Genomic DNA, 17377 nt, shown 5'->3' on the forward strand with positions numbered 1-17377 from the left:
ATAAAAGCTATACCATAAAGTTACGGTTTAAAAATGAAGTAAAGTAAAATTTAGAATGATTTTTAAGTATTGATAAGTGATAGCATGAAGGAAAGGTAGTTTCCTTAATCTTGAGGCTGGGAACCTTTTGCTTTGCGTGCTCTTCGGGCCATGGTGTTGACTCCATGGAACAGAAAAGGTGCTCCCTACACTCATTGAGCGCCTGTACTATTGTCTACTCATATTGAGTAGACAATATGTCGTAGTCATGGTAAAGTAAACAGTACACCAGGGTCACAACTTTTCAGAAGAACCTAGGTTCAAAGCATGGCAACTTGGTGTTGAAGGACAAAATCTAAACAAACTTGTAATATATAGTAAATAAAAAGATGTAGCTGGCAGAAAGTCAGATGTGAAAGGGAGAGGGAAATTGGAGAAAAATAATTAGGAGCTAATACTTTTCTCCATTGTTTTACAAAGTGAGAAAGTCAAAGAGAAGTATTTCTGAGCTAATATTCTCATTTTGCAAAGCAGGATGTCCAGAAATGCAGTCTGAAGTTGATGGAATCAAGAGGGGTTTAAGTGTATTATTTACAGATACAAATGTAATTAAGGTATATGTAAGAAAAAGTCCCTCTTATTCAGATCTTTGCTCAAACGTCATGCTATCTAAAATTGCAACCCTCCTGCCCCACCCCACACTCTATGCCACTTACCTGCTTCATTATACTCCATTGAACTTAACCATTATGTGACGTGCTGTGTATTTTTCTGATTTGTTTGTTCATTGGCTCTCTCTTCCTCCCCTAGTAGGAATGTTAGCTCAAGGAGGGGAAGGAATTTTTTGCCCTTTCTTTCTTCTTGTTGTGTCCCCAATACCTTTCCATAGTTGTTGGTCCTTAAATACTTGCTGCAGGGATGAATAAAGGAATGAATGACCATATCTCAGTAGGAAGTGAGTGGAGTGGTATAAATTAAATCTTTGTCTAGTATGTTAGGATTTGAAAGTTAGTAATTCAAGCTGATAAATCAAGATGTTCAGAGCCATAAACAAGTGTTACAGATGCAGCCTCCGGAAAAACTAGGAAGCAGAGCTGGGAAGAAGTTGCCTCTGGGGGTTGGAAACTGCCCAGGAGGCTTTGCTTTTCTGTACCAGCTCTTCAGCACGACTTGATCTGTTACAATGTGAATGTGTATAAAACACAAACACCGAGAGGTCCCAAAGCTTTGAGTTGATTCTTGTAGCTCAGTGCACTGTTCAGAACCTGCTTGCCTGACCTGTGTACCGCTCCCGTGTTTCCGGGAGACCATGGGGCCCTAAACCACCTCAGCGCTTTCCGGAGCCTCAGCGGACCCTCCGGAGTCTCAGCTCCCTTGACTGGATTTTCTCGGCGGCCCGTGACACCGCCTCTTCACTCTTGCCGGCACTGCAGTTCTTCGCGCTGGCCAGCAGCCCCCAAGCACAGCGCTCATTTCTCTGACCTTCTTCCTGGGGCTCAGTGAGTCTAGATTTCTTAGCTGGTTCCGATTCCTTTACAGAGCATGTTCATCTTCTTGGGGTCCCTAAAGGATGCCAGACCTGAGAAACTGACCTTATGTTTCGGAATTGTGGGATTTTACTTTTTTCTGTTTTGTTAAGAGCTTTATCTTCTTTTTTTCTGATTATGAAGTAAATATACATGAGGCATGGTATAAAAATTCCACTATAAAAATCTATAGTAAAAATTCCTCATAATTCTATTCCCCACAGATAACAATTGTTCTTTAAGACTTGTTTTACATCCACAATCTTTACAAAGAGAGAGCGCATACTGCACACACTATTCTACAGCCCATGTGCTCACTTTATCGTCTTTCCGTCTTCCAGCCGCCCTGCATAAGGATCAACCTCCTTCTGTTTAACAGTTGCATGCTCTTAGCTTATCTGATGTCCTGGTCACGCTTCTTAGTTGTGGACATGAAGGAGTTTAGGCATGGAGTAGTATATATAGCTCACAGAATTGTTGGAAGAATGAAAGAAAAGTTTCAAAATAAGCCTTCTGGAAAAATGCCCCAAAGTTTCACCGCAGGTCTGGGCTGCCAAGGGAGCGGCTGCCTCTGCCACAATCAGGAAACCAGCAGAGCCCGGCCGACGCCGCGTCCCCGACGGGTCAGGACGCCGCCCTGTGACCAGGACGCGGCTGCAGGCCCCGCGCCTCTCTGCGGTCCTGCAGCCGTGCGGCGGGCGCTGCCTCTGCGGCAGTCAGGGAACTGCAGAGCCGGGCGGACCCCGCGCCCCCCACGGGTCAGGACGCCGCCTGTGACCGGGACGCGGCTGCTGGCCCCACGCCCCGCGCCTCCCGCGGTACTGCAGCCGTGCAGGAGGCGCTGCCCTCCCGGTGGCTCCGAGTCAGCCTCCCGCGAGCACGTGGATGCGGGAGCCTGAGCGGTCCACTTGCCGGCCGTCCCGCCTCTGCGGTGGGAGGAGACGCCGGTGTAGGCACAGCGAGATGGGAGTTTCCACCCTGTGAGGGTGCACCGTGGTTTGTTCACTGCGTTTGTAAACATCACTGCAGAGTAAGCAGAAGGGGTTTTGTTTGTGTTTTTTGGTAAAGCTCTTAAACTTAGCGATTCTGAGTTTATGGAAGTTCTGATTAAAATGCAGTTATCACACAGCATGTTCTGCAGGTGGAAATGATCGTTCGTTTGTTTATGTTTGCTCAGGCGGCATCGTTGTCCTCATGGAACCACAAGGATTTATGAAAATGCTGGCATGTTTTGCCCCACAACTGAATATTTGGAAAAATACCCTCCGTATGGCAGTGCTCTTCCACCTCAGAGTCTTAAGCCCAAGCAGGAATTTCGAGCAGGCCGTGGTAAAATGGAAGGAATGACAACATTTAAGTAAATATTGAGAAACTGTTTGCTTTACTTATTTTTCTCCCAACTCTTCTGGTCTTAATAATTTTTTTAACTCTATAAATTGAACTACTTACTTGATTTAAGTTGAACCAATCCAAGAAGCAATAAACTAGTTGAGTCACAACCTGAGAAAAATAGAAAGATGAGAGTTAAGTTAGAATGGCACAAAGTGAAAAGGAAAAAGGGAAATAAGTTTTATTGATTTTTTTACCTCCTAAAATCTGTCGTATTTATCTGCTTTTCCACCGTTGCCACTAGGTAGGGAAATGCAGAAGCTTCCTAATTGTTAGATCTGTATCTACCCTAGTTTTTGCGTCCCTGATCTGTTTTCTGTACTTTTGAGCCTGCCGAGATGATCTTTTTAAAATGCAGATCTGATCCTCTTGCCTTCCTGCTTAAAATATTCTTATACTTTCCCACTGTATTTAATGGACGCCAAAGAAGATTGTGGTGTGATGAGATGGAGAAAAGCAGTTAGATCTGAGAGATATTTAGGAGGCAAAATTGACAACAGTTGACGATGACCCAGACACAGGAGGAGGTGGAGTGTGAAGCCCGAGTCCTAGGTTTCTGACCGCAGCTGAGGAGATGGGGATGCCGCTCACTAAGACAGGGAGCAAGCAAAAAGGACAGGCTGTTCGGGGAAAATAGTGAGTTTGATTAGGGGCTATCAAGTTTGGAAGTGCCACTGACTGTCCACGAGGCTGTTGTAAATACTGGTCTGGAGCTCAGAGGAGAGATCCAAGCTGAGACGTGAATCTGAAAGCCATTTCTGTGCAGCAGTAATTGAAGCTGTGGGAGCAGAGCGCTTGTCCTCAGGAGCGGACGTTGGGTGAGAGGAGGAGAGCGTGGGGGCTCCCGTGTTGAGGAGCTCCAACAGGTAATGGCTGGGCAGAGGAGGATGGAGCTGCACAGGAGACAGGAGAAACCATCAGGAAGGCAGGGAGAGAGGATTTCTGGGGACAGAGCGGGTGGGCAGTGCTGTCAGTTACTGCCAGAGGGGCCGCGCAGGAGGAGGACCGAACCTGTCTGATGGATTCATCACAGAAGTCATCGTGAGCCTTTAAGCTGCCCTAGAGAAGTGACCGTGCTGGAGACCAGCTTGAGGGGGGTCGATGGCTGAGGAAGGGAGTCAACGAGTCTGAGAAGCTACGTTGTGAAAGGAGAAGGGATCAGTGGGTTTTGGAGCTTATGGAAATACAGAAGATACTGATTAATACGAGATGTTTTAAACAGATCATGAATGAGTAACACAGTCACTAGAGTCCGGAAGAAAAAAGGCAGGTTAACTGAGTTGTGCTAGGTCGTGCATCTGGGGATGGCAGAGGCAGGCTTCAGCCCAGGCAGTCTGATGAGGGTGAGTCTGGTCTTCTCGGCCAGAAGCCTCAGTGTCCGCAGCACCACCTCTGCCACATGATGTCACACACACCCAGGGGCTGGGTCACCAGGGGCTCCATCCACCTTCTCCGCCAGAAGCCTCAGTGTCTGCAGCACCACCTCTGCCACGTGATGTCTCACATGCCCAGGGCTGGGTCACCAGGGGCTCCATCCACCTTCTCCGCCAGAAGCCTCAGTGTCTGCAGCACCACCTCTGCCACATGATGTCTCACATGCCCGGTCACCAGGGGCTCCATCCATGGCCACGGCTTCCGAGGGTCCAGAGAGGAGTCAGACTCACATCCATGCTGTGAATGAGAATTATGTCTAAAGTCCAGAGTTTAGACGTGAATTATATACTTAATTGATTATTTAATGACAAGCAGGAAGACAGCAAGACTTCAGTAAGAAGAAGGCATGCCCAGATGGTTCACCAGGGTCTTTAAGTAGAATGAATAAGGATTTTGACAAAGTGAACCCCGAGCATGTATTTAAAATTTGTTTCAGATTCATTAAACCTTTTACCGGAGATTTCCTTCCAGGTTAGAAAAAAATTTGATTACGTGAAGATTTTATTGATGTAAGATCCAATTAACTCAGGGTCTATTGTAGTGATGTTTTGAAAACTGGGATTTTTGACATATTTATTTTTCTTAAGCTATTTAGTCGCAGGATAGGACCTAAAGGAATTCAGTTATTTCTTTCAGGTAGTTTATCAACGATCACATTTAAATATCTTCATAGAATTTTCAAGTACAAAAAACCTTGAAAATTTCAACACTGCATTGGTGTAACTAGAAATAAAATAACTTGTGAGGCTGTGTTTCAAATTTATGTATTTCAGGTCGGATTATCGTCCTTATGAAATAGTCAAACAGCCTCGTCATGTACCAGAAGAATATAAACCAAAACAGGGGGAGATCGATCTTGGTACCACCTACAAACGTGATTTTAATTCTTATCAAGTGCAGCCTGTTGCAATAGTGCGGCCTTTGGAGAGAAAACACATTAAAAAAGGAAAGTTGGACACTGTCCCAACCTATAAAGGTAACTTGCCATTTAAAAAATGGAGTCAAAAAACTAAAACTCGCTTCCAGCTTGGACATCTAACGTCAAATCATAATTGTGACGTGCTGCCAAACCTAGCCCACACGGCTTAGGAAAAATCTTTTTTCTCTTTGGTCAGAACAGTATAGTGAAAAAAGACCATTTGCCTGATTGAGAGTTAAGAGACCTGGATTCCTGTCCAAATTCAGCCACTTGATTAGTGTCCTGTCTCTGAAGGCAAGACAGAGGATGCCGGTGAACAAGCATTAGGTCGTATTTGCCACATTGTGCCACATTTAGTGGGTGCTGTTCCTTTCCTCCCATCCCAGAATGAGCTGAAACTGCCGAGTGCACTGGAGTCTTTGGGAAGGTCAGATAAATAGCAACCCTCTTCACCATTCAAGTTCTGAACCAACTGATAAAGCAAAAGAGTTAGCAGATGGAGACTCAAACTATCCCCTTGTACTGATAAAGCTCGGGCTGGAGAATACATCTTAGCAACTGTAGCAGACGGCCTCTGACCCTGAACCTCAGGATAAAATGGGCTTATCCCCTAGCCACAGACAGTGTTGGCCCAGCACATAGGGCACCTGCTCCTGCAGGACTTCCAGCATGGAAGAAGTGTGAGAATGCCTTCTCCCTGCTGAGCCGACTTGAAAGAGTAAGGGCTGGACGGCGTGTGACCAATTTCTTTTGAAAAATCAATGTGATTTTAGTTTACAACTATACACTACCACGTACTGGGGCTTTGCAGGGGGGGGAGGAAGGAAAAGGAGGAAGACGGGCAGTAGAGGTTAACTTAGGGCCAATCTTACCCTGCAGGAAAAAAAAATCAATATGATTTAAAAATACTCTATTGCTTTTGGGGGATGGAGTCTTTATTTTTTTAAGATGGGCTCTCCTGTTAGTACATATTATTTCTGTATTATTTTTTGTTAATAATGCAATTGCATGTTTAGGCTTACATCCTTTGCATTAGTTATGTGACATAGCTGAATGAGCATGTCCTAATGTAAACCCTTTTGTAAGAGCGATGTCGTCCACAATAGAAGTAGTGATTTATACCTGGAGTAGGTAATAGCTGAATGCATACTTCTGCTCTAAATGTCACCCTTACCCGTTCACTGAGTGAGCAGAGTGCCTGGTACCGTGTACTGTGTTCTGGACGCCTGCCCAGCAGGAGGTCAGGAGCAGCGTTCTTTCTGTTTTCAGAGCTGTGAGTATGTAAGATGCTACACAAGGAACATGTCTTAAGACAGTGCTTGTGGTGAACAAGTATGTTGTTACAGGCCAACATAGCGTATAGTAATGGCTAAGATTTGTATTTATTGGAATGTAGAGGAGATAATGTATTGCATAATAATTTGACAAAAGATAATTCATGAAAATGACTGTGCTGGGTCTTTTAAACAATCACAGTAGGATTTTCTTTTCTTTTTTTCTGTAAGATCTGTTTAAAAACCAGTGATACTGATGTTCCCTGACGTTTCCATGTAACACACACACACGCCGACACTGGTTCTGCTCTCCTCACGTGGGTCTCTGTGGAGTCCCACACTTCCACTCCCATGGTCCGATGCTGAGGATTCCTGGCTCCCTGTGGGTGTCTCACTCCTGCTCTCTCCCGGGAGGAAAGCTTGTCCTTATATTTCCAGGTCTTCGGCGTGAGACAGCAAACGCTAAGGGCCGAGGCAGTTCAGCGTCTGTGTGATGAGTGTGCCGCAGGTTCTCTAGACACCTACCTGAGGACAGGTCTGTGGCCGAAGAGAAGTCACAGTGGGCAGAGACTCTATTCGCTGAGAATTAGAGGACAGAGGAGAGGCAGAAATGGGAAATGATAAAGGAAAGAATCTCCTGCCGGATGGTAAGAAGGGTGACATCTGGGTCTGGAGATGCGGTTCTGTGAAACTGGCAACTCTCAGAAACGTGTCTGCCCAGCAGCCTCAGGCTAGAAACTCGTTCATATTAAGATGTGGGTGCTGAACACAGGTTGGTGTCTGCTTTGATGTGTGTTTCAGGGCTCACTTGCTCTGCTGGGCACTGCAGGGAATACGGAGATCTGAACTGAGCGTGGTGGTTGGCATTTAGAAACTTTACCCTTGAGTTGAGAAAAAAAGAGCAATAGTAGCATGAAAAATTAAAGAGCCATAGTAGAAATAAATAATATGAGATATCACAAGTGGGGGAAATAATTTACTAGAAAATTAATGGAACAATTAGTGCTTCAGAAATTTAGACTGAGCAAGATACCACTTCAGACTGGTCCAGGAACACATGAGAGATTAGTAAATATTGTTATCCAGAAAGAGGAGGGACATCCCAAAAGCGAGGATGAAATGAGCAAAAAGGCGTAGAGCCAGAAAAAGAAAAGGGTTGTTTAGTGAACATGGTGGAGACCAGAGGATTTGAGGACCTGAGAGATTGGGGTGTAATCCTAAGAATGTGGGTTGAAATCAGATCGTGCAGCTTTGATTGCCAGACTGAGGCGCTTTACATTTTTCCTGTGGCCTTGAAGATGTTTGAGTTCTGCTGCCAGGTACAATAGAGCAGACAGCAGAAAGTCATTTCTCCCACTGCAACAACTAGAAACATGTATAAATTTTTAAAACATCTTCTTTTTAACGGCATCAGACGGCTGTGGAAGCAAACACCTAATTCCAGAGGTGGAGGAGCCCTTCTAGGTGAGCTGAGACGGCCGACTGCTTACTTCCCTGGGAGCATTGTCAAGTCAGGGCCAGGCTGAAGGTTGCGCTTGGCATAAGCAGAGGGACTCTACTGGGGGAAGGGAGACCAGTGGAGCACCTGCCACATGGACTGGCGTGACAGTGGAATCTGCGAGTCCCAGGTGCTGGGCCAATTTTCCTTGAGGGATGCTGGCTGAGTGTTTGGGAGCGCGGTGGGAGAGGAGACTGGACCAGAAAGGTCCTAGAGAAGTATCCCGCAGTCTCACTTGGGAGTAGATGCTTAGCAGATGAAGTCCCCCTAGAACGAGGGCTCTGCCACAAACAGCCTACAGGTCATGTCCTTGAGACGTCTGACACTGGAGGAAGACTGCGTCTACCTGAAGGTGCCACTGAGTGTCAGCCCAGCTCAGTTTCTGACTGGCCTGAGGGGATCTGCCCTGTATCCTGTCTGCCTAACAGGAAGGAGCAAGCTGTCCCCTGTTGAAATAGCATTGATTTTAGTTTCTGTGGTTTCCTTATACATGACATCCAGTGTATGGGAAGACATTATGAGACCTTTGAAGAATCAGGTAATATTTGAAGAAATGATGGTCAAGAAATTTCTGAAACTGATGAAAGAATCAGGCACAAGTTCAAGAAGCTCAACAAACCCCAAAATAGATAAAACCACAAAGAAAACCACAGCTAGGCAATTGCTGTCAAAGTTATGAAAGCAAGTAAAGATAAATTCTTCAAAGTAGTAAGAGGAAGCTACACAGTATTTACAGAAAGAAAAATTAGAAGTAAACCTAACTTTCATCAGAAACTATGGGACCCAGAAGATAATGAAACAACATCTTTAATGTACAGAAAGGAAAAAAAAATCTAGAATTTTAAACTCAGTGAACCCCAGAATTTTATATCTAGTGAAAATATCATTCAAAAAATAAGACAGTAATAAAGATGTTTTCAGGAAGAAAAAACAACAGAATATGTTGGTAGCAGACCCATACTACAAAAAGTACTAAAGGAAGTTCTTCAGGTTGAGGAAAAATGATTCCAGAGAGAAGCATGGAATGCAGGAAGGAATGAAGCACACAGAAAGGGTAAATATGTGGGTAAATACAAAAGAATATTGACTTCTTAAAGTCACAATAATTATTATGTATTTTTATGCAAATATAGAACTAAAATATAACAATAGCACAAAAGGCAGGAGGGTGTAAATGGGATTAAACTGTTTCTTCCATTGTTCTAGAAGTGGTAAAAACATCAATTTAATTTTGACTAGGCCAAAAAGATCCCCTAATAAGTCAAAAATGCATTGTTATTCTAAAAATACAGAAAGTTATAATTAAAGTGCTATGGAGAAAATGGAATAATAAAAATACCCTTTATTAATCTAAAGGAAGGAAATAAGGGATAAGGAAACAAAGACTATGGGACCAATCAAAAGCCAATACAATATAGGCCAACTCAACCAGACCATTCATTACACTAAATGTAAATAAAATAAATATTTCAATTAAAACTCAACTCAAACCCAGCTCAACTGCCGACTGAATGGAGTTAACCCCACTCGCTAATGGCCTGGCAGATGAAGATGTATATCCATTTCTGGATGAAAATACTATTTATCTCAGTCTCTACTGTGCTGCACACAATATCCAGCTTCCAAATACAAAGTATAAACTGCACAAAAAAGAAGAAAAAGAGAAAGAAACAAACAAACAATCATCAGGAGATCAAATCAAAACTAGGTTCAGAAATTACCCAGATGTTGGAACTATCAGGATTTTTTTTAACTATGATTAATATTAAATATGATTAATATTAACTATGAGTAATACTAAAAGCTGTAGTGGAAAATATACATGAACACATGGAGAATTTCAGCAAAAAGATTGACACTACAAAAAAGTAAAATGGAAATGCTAGAAATAAACCCGTAATAACTGAGATGAAGAATGCCTTTGATAGTGGTACACTCAACACAGCTAAGAGGAAAAAAAATCTGTGAACTTGAGATAAGTCAATAGAAATTACCTAAACCAAAACACAAAGAGAAAGGAAAATGAAAAAGATAAAACCAGTACGGAGCATCCAAAACTGTGAGACACTTTTAAATGGGTCATATATATGTGTGTGTGTGGGGGGGTGGAATCCCAGAAGAAGAGGAAAAGAACAAGGTAGAAGAATTATTGGAAGACAATTTCAAAAATAATGAGCGTGACATGAAACTACAAATCCAAGAAGCTCAAAGAACCGAGCAGAGTAATTTTTTTTAAAAAAAGAAAAGAAAGTCATGTAGAAACATCTTCAGACATCTTCAAAGTATGTAAAGTGAAAGATAGAAAATATTTAAAGCAGTCGGATTTAAAAGGACACATTGTGTATAAAGGGGTTTTGTTAGAAACTGCAAGTGAGAAGATGATGGAGTTACATCTTTGAAATGCTGAGGGTGGGCAGCAGGGAGACCTGCCGACTCAGATTCTCAGATTCAATCCCCATGAAGACGTCTGTCAGATAACTGAAGACTTTTCTCAGAGAAGTAAGCACTCGGACTCATCACTAGACCTTCACTAAGGGAACTTTAAAGGACGTTCTTAAAGCAGAGAGAATACGAGACCAGAACGGAGCTTGTTCTACGTAAAGAAAGGAAGATCCCTAGCAACGGTTACAGTCAAGGTTAATATAAAAGAAAATTTTTTTTCTGCAGCAAAACTAACAATATATTGTGGGTTTGTACCACATGTGAAAGTTAAAAGTGGAACAAAATAGTACAAAAGGTGAAAGGTAGAAATAGAAGTCTACTGTTAGGAGCTTCTTATATGTGTGTGAATCAGTGTAATGTTACTCAAAAATAGGCTGTGATTAATTAGAAATATGTATTGTAATCTTTAGGGCAGGTGTCAGCAGTCTATGGTCAATGGCCAAATCTGACCCAGCGCTTTTTTTTTGCTAAGTAAAACTATTGAGACACAGCTATGCCCATTCGCCTGCTTACTATCTGTGGCTGCTTTCATGCTGCAGTGTCAGAGTTGAGTAGTTTCAACACAGACCATATGGCCCAAAAGCCTAAAATACTTTCTATTTGGCTCTTTATAGTAGAAGCTTGCCAACATCTCTGCTATGGCAACCACTAAATAAATCTTACTGAAGTAGGAAATCTAAAAAAAAAGAATACCCAGTTAACACAAAAGCAGGCAAAAAAAAAGAGGAAGGAAGAAAGAAAGAACTCATTGAACAAATAGGAGAAAAACAAAACCAACAAGAGTGTAGATTTTAATTCAACCATATCAATAATTACATTAAATGTAAACAATCTAACCATGCCAACTAAAACACAGAGATTGTCATAGTATGTGAAGAAAAAGAACAAACTGTGTGCTGCCTACATCAAATCTACTTTAAATACAAAGATACAGATATGTTAAAAGTAAAATGATGGAAAAATGTATACCACGAGAATTCTAGTTAAAAGAAAGCTTAAGGACTGATGACCTAAACGTCGGAAAACATAGCCTTGAGAACAAGGAACATTACCCGGGATAAAAAGGGACATTAGCTAAGGATAAAAAGACCAGTAAGGATATGAAGACCTAAACAACACCGTCAAAACCTTGATCTAACTGACGTTTGTGGAGCATTCCTGTCGACAATGACAGAACGCGACCTTGTCAAGTGTATGTGGAACAAACGTCCAGACAGTGTTTGAGCCATAAAGCAAACCCTAACAAATAGAAAATAGTTCACGTCATACAAAGCATATTTTTTTATCATAAAAGAATTAAAGTAGGTGTCGTAACAGAAAGAAATCTGGAAGATCCCCAAATATTTGTAAATTAAAGATTCCTATATAACCGGTGGTTTAAAACAGAAGTAACAAAGGCAATTAGGAAGTATTATTATTTAATGAAAATGAGAAAATACATATTAAAATCTGTGAGATGTTTCTAAAGCAGTGCTTTGAGGGAAATTTATCACGTTAAATGTTCATGTTAGAAAAAAAGTCTTAAATCAGTATCTTAAGCCTCCATCTTATGAAACTAGAAAAATAAGAGCAAATTAAACCCAAAGCAAAGTAGAAGGAAAGAAATAAGGGCAGTAATCAGGGAATTTGAAAACAGAAAAACAATAGAGAAAATCATTGGAACCAAAAGCCGACTCTGTTCAAAGGTAATAAAGTTGATGAACTCTAACCAGACTGATCAAGAAAAAAAGACATTAATTCCAAATGCAAGAATGAAAAGGGTGTCACTACAGATCGTAGATGTCCCAAGATGTGAGCACAGGCTTGTTCTCAAGAGGAGAGTCAGTGCTCTGCAGTTTCCTAGAATGGATTTTCGTGCTAACGTCTGCTCTTAAACCTTGTCTTTCAGTCTAAAATTTTTCCTGTTTGAAAAGCAAACCTGGTTTATAATGGAGAAATATTCTCTTCTACTTGTGAAATAAACTCCTTTTTCTCTCAGTCATCTTGTCAGCAAGGGCTCTCCCTGCATGTCTGTGTGGAGCTGCAGACTTTCCGTAGTACCTGTGGTCTCCTCTTAGTTACTGACAAAGAGTGTCACAGTTTTACGTTTTAGGCTGTAAACAGTGGAGCCTCCTTCGTGGGCCTCGAGGGGAAGCGGGCTCGTGTAAGGCTGCACATGGACCAGAAGTGGAAAGCCGTCAGGCACACTCTCAGAGAGGAGCTCCTCCCTGTGTCTCTGCCCGGAGCGCGTGCTTTCTCCCGCAGCGTCCTTGCTTCCCTCTGTACCCTGCTCCGACCGCCCTCTGCTGGATGGCCACCCCCCCGCAATCGTTCCTGTCTCCCTGCAAGTCTGCCTGGTGTCTTCAGCTCACTGTGGCTCTCCATTCTGCTTCGTGGATCCTTTTAGAGTCTTCTCCCGCTTTTATCCGCCCATGTATTTTCAAATTAGGTTCACGAGAACAGGAAATGCACTCGCCCCAGTTCCTCTTTCCTGCCAGCCTGTCTCACGGGTCTCTGCCAGCCTAAGGAGCGCCTGCTCCTGGAGCAGCTTCCACTCCCGTCCAGACATCAGTAGCTTGAGGTGGGAGCAGTCACTTGGTCCAAAACTTGGCCATCTCGGCAGAAATATCCATGGATGAGGAATTTTTCTCTTCAAAGGAAGTATCCACATAATAAACGTTTGAATTTTGGCCTTTCCAGTAAACACTGCATGGACTCTAGACTAATGCTTTATCTTGTATAACTTCTGTCATTTATAAATTGACTTTTGGTATTTAGAAATACATATTTTTGGGTGAAGTCAATTCTGTAGTATTTCTCAGATTTCTGCCTTTGTCATCTAGAAATAGAAGAACCTAGATAACCCGCAGCTGAAGTGCAGGCCCTTCAGTTTTCCGTCGTGGTCTCGGCAAGCTGCAGGAGCAGAGTTAAGGCATTTGACGCATCCAGACTGAGCTCTGATGCTCACTTCTGAACTCTACTCACAGCTTCTGACGCTGTTGAGAGCGTCACTCCACACTCCTGGCCTCAGTGGCCCTCTATGTTTTGTGAATGCTTTGAACCCACTTCCTGAGGAGGAAAAGTCAGAGCCAGTGACCTTTCTGGGATAGTATGAGTTACCTGTCCTGCAGGCTTCCTAGAGAGAATGGAGCTGAAATTCTCTCCCCTTTGAGCAGTCCCTCCAAAGCAAGGAGTGATGCCCACGTCACTTTCACCCACACATCAGGCCCCTGATTTCACGTGAACCCCTAGAGTCTATGGTTTACTCCAGCACTCAGATGTTCCATTCCCTTCTTCTGTAATCGGATGAATCTGGAATTGCAAAGTTGTGTGCCTTAAAGTGAGGAAATAAGAAGAGGAAGGTGAGAATGAGGAAAAAAACAAATCTGAGGTGAATCAGAGAAGCTTCAGACTCGACTGGTGGTCAGGTTTCTAAAGGAAATGGAAGGGTGTATGGCAATGAGAGAACTCAGTCATGATTTTTAGAAGATGGTAGTTTACTCCAGTATTTAAAAATGCTCTTGTTTTTTTTTATTTTCAAGATGATTATAGAGCTTGGGACATTCAGAAAACTGAACTTTATAAACGAGAACAAACTTACTCTCCCCCCGCTGTGAAATTTGGAAATTCAACCACATTTCAGGACGACTATGTTCCACAGGAGATAAAGCCCAGGCAGAGCTTTAGACCCAGCTCTGTGGTCAAACGCTCCACATGCCCTTTTGATGGTGACACCAGTCATCGCCTTGACTATGTGCCTTACCAGCTAGAAGTCAAGTCCTCAAGGCCGAGAGAAGTTTACAAGCCAACCAGCCAACCCTTTGAGGATCTCACAACCCACCGACGTGACTTTCAGGGTCTGGCTGGTGAAACTGCGAAAATCTGCAGACCTGCACACACCAGAGTGACCCAAAGAGCTCATTTCGAAGGAAGCACTGAATTCCGTGAAAGTTTCCAGCCGTGGGAACTCCCGCCCCCTGAGGTCAGGAAAGTGCAGGAGTACGTTCCTCCTGCAGGTGCGATGCAGTCAGACAGCACGAGCCACCTCGACTACGTTCCCCATCAGGCCACGCGCGTCCTTCCCATCAGGCCGCTGTCCCATCGGAGCAGGAACAGTGATCCCTTCCAAGGGAAGAGCACCACAAAGGAAGACTTTCCCGCGTGGGAGAGTCGTCGCCAAGGCCCCGTCAAGCAGCAGCCGCAGATTCCTGCCCCGTCTGGAAGGTTCGAGGGTTTGAGCACTTTCAGGTGTCACTATGTGCCTCATGAACTGGTTCCAACGGAGAGCTGCAGACCTTTACAAGTTCCTGTTAAGAGTTCTGCTCCGTTTGATGACGTCACCATGTACTCCACAGAGTACGTGCCAAAGAGACGGGAGATCTGCCCTGCCAGCTGTCCTTCGCCTCCAGGCTATGTCTTCGAGCACACGGACTCCCGAGGTCATCAGTTCTTCCGCAAGGTCACTCCCGTGGTGAAGGCCTTCTGATCACCAAATCATATTGAAAGGAAGCTGACTCACAGCGGGTGGGTTTTCCAAAGGCAAAACCAACTTTTTATAGTAGGAAAAAAAATTATGAGAGCTGAAAAAGATCAGTTTTTAAATTTTTTTTTTTTGAGGAAGATTAGCCCTGAGCTAACATCTACCGCCAATCCTCCTCTTTTTGCTGAGGAAGACTGGCGCTGAGCTAACATCCATGCCCATCTCTTCATCTGCTTTCTCTGTGGGATGCCTGCCACCGCATGGCCTGACAAGCAGTGCCGTGTCCATACCTGGGACCTGAACCAGCGAACCCCGGGCCGCAGAAGTGGAACTTGTGAACTTAACCACTGCACCACCGGGCTGGCCTCACGTTTTTAAGTTTTTTTAAGATTGGCACCTGAGCTAACAACTGTTGCCAATCTTCTTTTTTTTTTCTTCTGCTTTTTCTTCCCCAAATCCCCCCAGTACATAGTTGCATATTTTAGTTGTGTGTCCTTCTAGTTGTGGCATGTGGGACGCCGCCTCAACGTGACCTGATGAGCGGTGCCATGTCTGCGCCCAGGATCCGAACTAGTGAAACCCTGGGCCGCTGAAGTGGAGCACAGTGAACTTAACCACTCAGCTACAGGGCTGGCCCCACTTTTTAAATTTTTAAACAAGAAAATTGGAAGTTTTTTATAGGAAATCAGGATCTTAAAATCCATTTTGTATTGGTATTTTTATCAAGATTTTTCTTTAATGTGCATTTCTGAAAGGTGAATGAGGTACATTCCCATCTGAATTATTTTAATGCCCAACATACTGTTTGGTAGCTTGTCCCCAATTTATTGTCCTTTCTCCTTGTGTTTATAATTAGAGCAATTCTGTGGTTATTCACGTGCCGGTTGTCATTTATCAAGGCGTGAGCACTGTCTAGCACACCCCTGAAAATGATACAGTCCCTCTTCCAGGACCAGAGTGCTCATCTCCCCAGGCTTCCGAGCGTCCGCGTGGTGCCCAGCCGGCGTCTGGTGGTGGAGGTGGCCGCGCTGCTCCTCACCGCGGGCCAGTCAGCAGGAGGCTCTGGCGTGGTGAGGACAGGCTCTGGGCACCTGAGGACCTGCGTTCACGTCCTAACCACAGCAGTTCATGTCTATGCTGCCCTGGGTAAGTGGCTGCAGTCTTTGAGCCTCCGTGTCTTCGTTTATAAAAGGATGTCTGCTTTGCCCACCTCCTAGAAATTTTGTTTTGAGCCGCAGGCCCTCTGATGCGTTGTGATCCATAAAGTAAAAGCGCTCAGCAAACGCGAGGGGCCGTTGGTAAGTCACTCAGTCTCTCTTTGCGCCTGGTTCCTCCTTTTCCTGTTAGGGTCATTGCCACTCAGTCCTCTCTGGCCTGTAGCAAGGACTGTAAACCCCCGAACTCGCTCCTAGCTCAGGAGCAGCTCGACTGCTGAGAAGAGTCCTGTCCTTGCGAGCCTCACGCCCGGAGAGGCTGGTGCGGGCCCCCGTGGCTTGAGCGACAGTTTCCAGAGGGGAAAGAGCGCTGCCTGCAGTAGTTTTCGGCGTGGTGACAGTTCTGACGACATCCTCAGGGGACCTCGGTTAATTATGCGCCTAATTAATTGTGGCGCCCAGAGCCATGGCTCGGAAGCCCCAGGCTCAGGATGGGGAGGATTGTCCTCCTGCAGCCTGGAGACGAGGGACAGGAGGGAGGGAAGGGACGAGGCCAGCAGGCGAGCTGGAGAGAGCCACGTGTGGGAACGCTGAGAATCGCCCAAGGAACTCGACTCTTTGGGTGGTTTTCTTTAAAAATGATTGATTATGATAGAATATGATTTATTTTATCAGGAAGTTTAATCTTTTGTAGCTTTAGAATTGTTTCAAAGTATATACTTAATTGACAATAAATCCAATATTTGGTTAACATATTTTTAATTATTCGAAAGTAGTTTGTTCTTATTTACATTTGTATTTATTAGTGAAAATTATGGATATGTAGAATTTTATATCTATGCAACATTAATAAAGCATCAATAAAGGAATAAATTATCATGAAATCATTTCTGCGCCAAATTTTCTCTAGAAAAGAGAGCTTTTTAATAAAGTCTTGTCTCGGTTAACCTGTATGTAATTAGATATTCTTACCTTTTTAACAGAAAACATATGCACTCAAATGAAAAGTGAGGGAATACAACAGTGCTGTCATCCTGGTCCATGTTCTGATGCTGGGGGTTCAGATCCCTCTGTGATCCAGTGGGGGCTCTCCTCCCTGGACAAAGGTCACCATAACAAGACACCTCCTAGGGTTTCCTGGGCAGTTTGCCCTGGGCCGAGGACACAGAGATGGGTAACGGTGTCTCCCCACCATCTAACACTCAGTGTAGCAGGTGTGGACATAGAGAGCAGCACAGAGTGTACGTGGGCCCTTTAGGCTGGGAGTGCAGGAAAGGCTTGCTCAAGGAGAAGACAGTGGCGT

The 17377-nt window shown here is 44.0% G+C and overlaps 1 protein-coding gene across 3 annotated transcripts in view; it reads left to right on the plus strand.

The window, feature by feature from the left end:
* The window catches only part of LOC100067745 (stabilizer of axonemal microtubules 2), an 18286-nt gene extending 1339 nt beyond the window's left edge, over nt 1-16947 (plus strand). Inside the window, exons 2-4 of one of the 3 annotated variants that reach the window (XM_023649344.2) lie at nt 2683-2862; nt 5102-5304; nt 13983-16947. In XM_023649344.2, the coding sequence (XP_023505112.1) occupies nt 2683-2862; nt 5102-5304; nt 13983-14926 (1327 nt within the window). In that variant the 3' untranslated portion in view covers nt 14927-16947. Of the gene's footprint in view, nt 1-2682; nt 2863-5101; nt 5305-6959; nt 7169-13982 lie in introns of those variants that run through there. The other 2 variants (XM_023649345.2, XM_023649346.2) reach the window with 2 other exon arrangements.
* The last annotated feature ends 430 nt before the right edge of the window (nt 16948-17377 follow it).

The sequence above is a fragment of the Equus caballus genome, chromosome 1 (genome assembly GCF_041296265.1).
Source record: "Equus caballus isolate H_3958 breed thoroughbred chromosome 1, TB-T2T, whole genome shotgun sequence".
NCBI classification, from domain to species: domain Eukaryota; kingdom Metazoa; phylum Chordata; class Mammalia; order Perissodactyla; family Equidae; genus Equus; species Equus caballus.